The following is an 8451-nucleotide window of genomic DNA, read 5'->3' on the forward strand; positions in this document are numbered from 1 at the left end:
CTCGACCACCCCTTTGCTGGATGCGACGAAGCAACCGGGTGCACCGTCCGTGGCTGTAATACTGCAGAGGGCCCAGGGCAGGATCCCTCTGGGTGTCGAGGGAGGGAGGCACAGGCTTAGAAAAAAGATTCTTTCTCTTGTACAAAAATAGACTCGAGTCTCGTTAGCAGTAGCTAAAAGTGGCTGTCTCTGTATAAAACTAGAAAAGGCAGGCGGCCTCGGAGGGCCCTGAGTCTTCCCAGCAGAGGAAGCTGAAGCCCTGGGCCATGCGGCCGGGGGTGGGGGGTGGAGGAGGGAGAAGGGGGAGGAGGAGCAGGGTGGTGGCTTCCTGGGAGTCCAGCCAGGAGGGCCTGCTCAGGCCAGGAGGGTCGGGCAGCTTGAGGCCGCCCCACCTGGGGAAGAGGTCTGCCGGGCTTCCCAGAGGCGGCGGCGCTGGCTCAGATGAGGTGTCTTCCTCGTGTTTGCTGTGAAGCAGACCCGCCTGCTCCCCCTCTGCCCGGCCCAGCCGCTAGGGCCGTGCCTGCAGCTGCCGCTGGTCGTACTCTGCGATGAGCCTCTTGATGTGTGCCAACTTGCTGTGCAGATACTCGCAGCGATGCTTGTCCTGGCTGTAGTTGGTGTTGGTCTGTGGGGACCAGGCTATGTCACTCGGGTCTGCCCCCTCAGACCAGAAGCCCCTGCACCGGCTGGCACCCAGCCCAGAGAGGTCTGTCCCAAGGTGAGGAAGGGCCAGCTCCCACCCCAGCTCGTGTGGCTGGGCCAGGCCACAGCAGCTGAAGTCACGGGGGAACCACAGCCTGGGAGCTGGGGCTGCCCTGGAGGGCCAGGAGAGGGGTGCCAGAAAGGGCCCCAAGTCCGGGGAAGGCTGGGCCACACCTCCAAGGGGCTGCCCTGAGGCCCCTCCAGGCTCTCCTAGGCATGTTGAGGCAGCCTCTTCTGCCATGTCCCCTGTGACACAATACTCACCTTCTTGATTTTTCGATATTCCTGCAAGATCTGCCCTCGAGTGGTCTAGAAGCAAAACAAAAGAGAGAAAAACAACTCCCAGTCTGTACTCAGCCTTCAGCCCTTCCTCGTCATGGGTGCTCTGTACAGGGTGGGGGCGGAGCAGCCCCCAGGGACCCACACAGTGGCTGCCCAGGTTGCAGGGGGCGGGAAAGGACCTGGAGCCTGGGAGGTAGGAGCTGGTCAGAGCCTCAGCCCACGCAAAGGGGAGCCCACCTTTCCTGGCTCCCAGCCGGGTCTGGCCACTGTCCAGGTGGGAGGGCTGCACCGAGGGGGGTCCCAGGAGCTTGTCACCCGCAGGCCCTCAGAACCTCCCCTTTCTCCAGTCCCCAACCAAAGGGCCTCCCCAGGGGAGACAGACGCCAGCACCCCGATTCTTGGATCCTAGCCTGCAGCCAGGTTCTGAAAGGCGGCAGGCAGGAGGCAGGTTGGGGCTATGGCTGCGGGTGGAGACGTCTCCCCACCAAAGGGCAGCTCTGCACCAGAGGACTCCTGGCACTGGACCACGGGGACCTTCCCTCTGCCGTGCATGTGGCAGCAGGCTGGACTCCGGGTGCAGGACAGGGCTCACAGCAGGGTGACCCCAGTCTGGCCCAAGAGCCCTGTGTCCTGGGCTGTGAGAGGACTCTGGGTGCTCTCGAGGACGGGGCCCATATGCCCCATTTGTCCCCACTCTGGGAGGTGGGTTACGGCCATCCCCACAACAAGGCCGCCTGAACCCCAGGCACGTGCACAACTCCCAACCCAGGAGAGGAGAGTGCCCTAGGGTGGAGGCCAGGCTGGGGCCAGCAGCTCAGGACCTGTGTGTGGCAGTGTCCACCCACCCTCACCTCATACTCCTCAGAGCCCTGGGAGAGCTGCCGGAGCTGGGCATCCAGCTGTGTGAAGCGCCGCGTGATACGCTCGATGCGTGCGTGTAGGTCCCGGTACTCGCTGTACTCGGCGTTGAAGTCGTTCTTGTAGCTCTGGCGCTGCTCCGAAGACATAATGGCTGCGTATTTTCTGAGGGACCAGAGACAAGCGTCAGGGCTCAGGGGGCCCATGCTGACACAGGAAGCCCCAGTCCCACACAGTGGCTACCCCAGCTGCTGGGATTCACAGGCTGGAGCCCAGGCACTCACAGTAGGTAGTCGGGCGTCTCGGACGTGGACGTGGGGACACTGGCCGCACCACAGGCTCCGTTGAAACCTGTGGGAGTAGATGCCTGTGCTGAGTCCACGTCGGGGCAGCAGGAGCCATGCTCCACTGTCCAGGGGACAGGAGGGTGCCATGTGCAGAGGGGCCCGGTGACACAGCAGTGCCCTCAGGTGGCAAGCCCAACACAGCACGCCTGCATGGCCCGAGGGAGCCCCACCTGGCGGACACATTCTTGGTAAGTGACTACAGGTCAGGTCAGGCAGGGCGGAAGCCCTTACTACCAGTCCCACTGGCTGCCACTGACCACATGTCAAAGTTCGCTAAGCTGCAAACAAAGGAGTCCCTGGTGCATCTGATCTCCATCCACACAGGACAAAGGCGCGAAGGCCACAGGGACTGCACCTTGCCCTGAGCCCAACTGACCTTCCTGGTCTACCCCCTCAGGTAGACACTGGACTGTAAGCTGCACATGGCAGCTCCAGGTCAAGCCTGGCCGGAGGAACCATGGAGCCACTGTGAGCAGAGCTCCCAGACACAGAGCCACGAAGAGCACAGGGCGATGGAGGGCGCTCAGCCCTTTGGGACGCAAGGAGCCTGCCTGAGGCCAGTCAACAGCCAGGTGGCTGCTGGACTGCCCCTGCTCCATTGCACGAAGGTCTATGTTTGGGAAGCAGGGAGGAGGGAGGAGAAGGGAGGGGCCCGGCCCCCCAGGCCCTGGGTGGGCCTTCCCCAGGCCTTCTGCATTACCGCCAGCATCCTGTGCACATGTTTGAGGCCTCCACTCCCCCTCCAGGAGCAGGACACTGAGACCTCATCTACAGAGAATCCTCTCAGCACAGCCCTTGGCCCTCCAGAGCAGTCCCAGGAATGGTCAGAGCACCCCGGAGGTCCTAACGCCTCTCCTTCAGGCCACATGTGGCCTTCATCCCACTTGGGTCATTAAGATGCTGTGGCCTTCCAAGGGCCACAAGCCAGTGGTGCATATGGAGCTTGACTCTGGCTCTAGCAGGAAGGAAGAGTGGCTCACGCGCACGCACAGGGCTGAGCCCTCACTCCCATCACGAATGCAGTACTGGCATCACCTCACTTCACCTCCCAAGGTCTTCACTGGGCAAGAGACAGATGGGGAGACCAAGGCCCAGGGCCAGTAGGACATGGTGCCTGTGGTAACTTCAAGGCCCGGTCCCCGGCTGGCACCTGCTAAAGCACTAGAAGGGCTGGCTGGCCACACTGGTCCTTGCCTCAGGGCCCCTGGGACAGCCCTGCCATGGCTCTCATCCTGGTGTGTCCTCTTCCCAGCCCCATCTCTCCACCTACTGATCTTCTACCTCCCTGGGCAGAGGCACTGGGACACCTGCAATGTGCCTGGAACACAAACACCCTTCAAGACCAAGGGAAGACGGTCACCTGGGTTCAAGACCAGGGGAAGACGGGCCAATGCCCCAGACACGGGCTCTGGTGCCTTAGCTGCCCTTTCTCATTGCTCTGAACATCTACTCCCTGGGTGGTGCTTTCTCACCCAGGACAGGGGATGACAGACTCCCAGGCTGCGGCCCACAGGCACCAGGCAGGATGGGAAGGTATCCTGAGCCCTATGCAGCGCCAGCCAGGGCTGCATCTCTTCCTTGGTCCAACCCATTCCGAGCCAGGGTCCTCCCAGCTGCCTGCATCCCTCTCCTGCCATCTGAGACAGACATGTGGGTCAGTTCTGGGGATCAGGAACAGGGATGTCACCTCCTCGTGGGCCCACACGCAGGTGTGTGGAAGCCGGGAGGCCCTGCACAAGGCAGGACAAATCCCATGCAACCATGAATCCCCTCCTTCCACCTCTCTGGGGGCAGCTAGGGAGCACGTGAGACATGTAACCGGAAGCACTCCCATGTGGTGCCATGAAGGTGCCTACTCAGCGTCCTCCCTGGGACACAGCCCACAAACAGCAACTAGCGTGGAGAGGGAGGCGACCACCTGTGAAACCACCACTGCACGGGAGCCTCTGCAGCGACACAGCAGCCTCTGCCTCACGAGACTGGAGCGTTCCCACCCCTGCTTCACGCTAGTTAACATAAACGAGCAGTCCCGCGGGGCTCGGGGGCACTGCGCTGGATGCTGCGAGGGTGGCAGGGCCAGGGGCCTGTACTGTGAGCTCGGGGCCACCCAGGACCCCTGGCCTTGCGGAGCCCACTCGGCTGCCCCTGCCCCAGCCTACCTCTCTCTCTGGAGGAGCAGGCCTGCCCACGGCACCCCTGTAGCCCAACACCCCAACTCTGCCCCACAAAAAGTCCCCCCACTTCCTTGGGACCCTCCATCCCTGGTCTCCCAAATCCTGTCCCCACAGGCAGAAACGCCCAGCCGACTGTATGAAGCCCATGGAGATGCAGGTGCAGCCACTCCACGGACTCCCTACCAGCAGCTACTCTGGACTCCCAAAAGCGGCAAGCTCCCCCGCCCCTACTGCCTCCCTGAGCCCAGGTAACCTGGAGGGCGCCCATTCCCTCCCAGCATCCGGGGCCCCCTGAGACCAGAGCTGCAGCCTGGAACCTGTTCCTCTCCACACATGAGCTTCTCCTGTGGGTCTCGTGCTGCCCTGACCGTCATGGAGGTGCTCCGGAGGGGCAGAGAATACCAGGTGCTCCGGAGGGGCAGAGAGACAACCAGGCAGAAGAATACCAGGCGCCACACAGGCTGATGGGGCTTATGGGCCATGTGGTCCCACTCCTTCAGCCTGGACCTGACACCCCTGGTGAGCGAGGATGGCACAGGACCAGCGTTCAAGGTCCCAGACGTGTCCTCCTGGAAGGCCCCATCCAAGACACCTACCCGGGGCGTCTGACGGGGGTCCATGGGTGGCAGGTACACAGTCTGGCGGCTGGGCCCGGAGCGTGTCCTCAGCTGCCCGCTCCTTGTCTTTGTGCTTTTTGGACTTCTTCTTGGACTTGCTGTGCAAGGAGCTGCTGTGGGGCCTGCCAGGCTGGGCACAGTCCGTCAGCCGGGGCAGGCCGAGGCACATTGCAGGGTCCCGGGTGGCCACCTCCCCGTGCTCACAGTCCCGGCCACTGTGGCCCAGGTCGTTGCTGACATCAGCCAAAGGATCATGGGCCCTTGGGGGTTCTAGCCGCGGTGGCAGGTGGCTGCTGGAGCTGAGGGTGTCTGTGTCGGCCAGCAGGCCCTGGGCAGATGACAAGGCCTCACGACCATTGGACGCACCCAGTTTCCCATTGAGCGCAGGCTGGGTTCTCTGGGTGAAGTGCGATATCCGGGGCTTCTTGCTGGCCAGGGGGTCGATGAAGTCAGTAGGCTGCAGTCGCTTCTGGGAAGGGATGGAGATCGTTCTAGGAGCCCAGCGCCACCTGCACAGCCCACACTGGCCACATGGGGGCACGGGACGCTGAGCATTGCAGGCAGTCCAGCCAGAGAGGACTTGAGAGGACCAAGTTAAGGACTGTCTTGAGCAGGGCTACTCAGCACACTCCACCCTGCTCGGCACACTCCACCCAGTGACAGAGTCACAGGCACGGAGGCCGAGGACACAGGGCAGCCCCATGTCTGAGAGCCTCCCTGCCTCCCAGGTTCCCACAAGCAACAAGGGGTGCTGAGGCCACACATGCCAGAACCCGGTCCCTGGCACTGCTCCACCTTGGCCACTGGGCTGCCAGGGGTAGCTCCCGCTTCAAGAATGAAGTGAAAAACAAGGTGACTAAGGTGCCAAAGGTACCACGACAGAGGCACCATGATGCTAGATGGCCACCCCAGACCCACAGGCTCATGGGGAAGGCAAGCAAGAGTATCCCCAAGTGTGGCTGGGGAAGGGGATGGGGCACTGGATGGGCCCACCCATCCCCTCAGCCGCCCCACCTACCTGAGGGGGTGAGGCCAAGCTCCCTAGCTCAGTCAGGGGGCTGGAAGCAGCGGTGTCTCTGGGGAGTCTGCCAGCACCCTGTGGCTGCTGGCACAGCTTCCTGTGGAGGAAAGGTGGGCAGGTCAGAGAACACAGGGTCCAGGCCTGCCTCTGTCCAGTAGACACAGGTGAGATCACAGGAGCCCAGGCCTGAACACATCCTGCCCGGTCGACATCCTCCTGCACTCACTCAACAGGACACTGGCTACTGGGGAGCCCAGGGACATAGTGGGGTACTAGCCTCGACTCTTTTTTTTTTTGAGTTGGAGACTCACTCTGTCACCCAGACGGGAGCACTGCAGCCTTGACCTGCTGGGCTTCAGCGATCTCTCCACCTCAGCCTTCCAAGTAGCTGGAACCACAGGCGCACACTACCACACCCGGCTAATTTTTGATTTATTGTACAGATGAGGTCTCGCCAAGTTACCCGGGTGGGTCTCGAACCTGCAGACTCAGGTAATCCACTCACCTCGGCCTCCCAAAGCGCTAGGATTACAGCCTGAGCCACCGAGCCCGGCCTAGCCTCTACTCTTAAAGGCCACATCCATCCTACTAACAATGCTCACTGCAGAAACCACAAAATGCAGAAGAGAACAGAGGGCTCTGGCCTGGATGGGACAGCTTTCCTGGGAGCCTGGGTCACAGCATGAACTCAAGGGCAGCGTGGTAACCCTCCCAGCAGAGTGATGCAGCCAGGGACAAGGAAAGAGATGCCCCAACACACATGCCCCTCTCCATATGAGCAAGCAGAGGCCCCGGCAAGCCCGAGGTTGCAGGAGACTACAATTAGAGCTGCCAAGCCACACTGCAGCTAAACAGGCAGAGGCCAGACTAGAGGGACTCTCACAAGCATCAAGAGGTACAGCTCACTGCGAACAAGGGTTCCAACACGACTGTCACCAGGGGCCGGGGGCCACAGTAACCACAACACACAAGAGACCCCTGCAACTCAACAACTGGAAGACAGCCTGATGGGACACAGGCTCAGGCTCAAGCTCAGAGACACATCTCTACAAGGAAAACATCCACGTGGCCAAGAAGCCCACGAGAAGGTTATCGACATTGTCACCAGGGACATACACATTAAACCAACACGATACCACTGCACAGGTACCAGGATGGCCAGAATCAGACAGACAACCAGGGCTGGGGGGACGTGGAGGTCCCCGTGATGGGACTGAGAGGTAACCCAGCACTTGCAGAGAAGGGTCTGGTGATCTCCCCAAAAATCACAGATCGTCACATGATCTAGCAATTCCAGTCCTTGGTGCACATCGGAGAGGATGAACACCTGCAACCACACAGACCCCTGTCTCCCAGTGTTCACAGCAGTGCTGGCAACAGCAGCCAAAGGTGAAAACAACCAAGTCCTGCGAGGTCCCCTACATATCCTGGGACCGCTCAGCCCTCACAGACATGCAGTAGGGCAGAGCTCAAAGCCTGCGGGTCTGACCTCTCATCTACCCAACCCCACGACCACACAGCTGCCCTTCAGCAGGGTTCAAAACAGCCAGGGGACATTCACTGAGATTCTTCGGGAAGTGCCCGAGGGACGAGCACATCCACACAGGCACTTGTACACGCATGTCCACTGCAGCTCTGCTGACAGTGAGCAAAAGAGGGACATGATCCATCAGCTGATGGATGGGCAGCTACAGTGAGGTCCCTCCACACATGAAGGATGACTCAGTCGCAGGAAGAAGGCACTGACACAGGCCACAGCACGGACAATCTTGAACACGTGACACTGAGTGAGGGAAGCCAGACACAGAAGGCCATCTCATGTGTGACACCAGAACAGGCATATCCAGAGAGACAGGGAGCAGATTTGTGGCTGTCGGGGGCTGGGGAAGGGGATGAGGAGTGACTGTTGATGGGACAGAGCCTCCTTTTGGGGAATGAGAATGTTCTGGAACTAGTCCGAGGCGGTGGCTGTACAGCACTGTGAATGCACCAAATGCCCCTGAGTTGTTCACTTGAAATGGGTGCCTCATCCACAAAGAAGGACAAATATATGAACTCTGCAGCAACTTGGACGGATTTGGAGTTAATTATACTCAGTGATTTATCACAGAAACAAAGAACTGAGCACCATATGTTCCCACTCATAAGTGGACCTTAAACAATTATAATGCTATAAGAAAGCGACTGGCATTTAAGAAAGCGATTGGCATTAGTGGGAAACTGTCAGGGGAGGTGGGGTGGGATTGGCAGTTGAGGGAAACTGCTAGGGGAGGGAGGGGCATATCTCTTCAACAAGGGTACCTGCATGATCAATGGTTGTATACCTAACCCTGAATTGTACCTCGCATCTTTTTTTGGTTTTTTTTGAGTTGGAGTCTCACTCTGTCACTCAGACTGGAGTGCAGTGGCCACTCTCAGCCACCGCAGCCTCGACCTGCTGGGCTCTGGTG

The 8451-nt window shown here is 60.2% G+C and overlaps 1 protein-coding gene across 1 annotated transcript in view; it reads right to left on the bottom strand.

The window, feature by feature from the left end:
• Positions 1 to 508: 508 nt before the first annotated feature.
• The window catches only part of ELL (elongation factor for RNA polymerase II), a 33224-nt gene continuing 25281 nt past the window's right edge, over positions 509 to 8451 (bottom strand). The window contains exons 7-12 of the mRNA XM_021708781.1: positions 5999 to 6098; positions 4960 to 5449; positions 2127 to 2193; positions 1836 to 2007; positions 967 to 1011; positions 509 to 625 (exon numbers count right to left, since the gene is read on the bottom strand). Coding sequence (XP_021564456.1) covers positions 509 to 625; positions 967 to 1011; positions 1836 to 2007; positions 2127 to 2193; positions 4960 to 5449; positions 5999 to 6098 — 991 coding nt within the window. The remainder of the gene's footprint in view (positions 626 to 966; positions 1012 to 1835; positions 2008 to 2126; positions 2194 to 4959; positions 5450 to 5998; positions 6099 to 8451) is intronic.

The sequence above is a fragment of the Carlito syrichta genome, unplaced genomic scaffold, assembly GCF_000164805.1.
Source record: "Carlito syrichta isolate Samal-C Ts95f unplaced genomic scaffold, Tarsius_syrichta-2.0.1 Scaffold147223, whole genome shotgun sequence".
Lineage (NCBI taxonomy): Eukaryota > Metazoa > Chordata > Mammalia > Primates > Tarsiidae > Carlito > Carlito syrichta.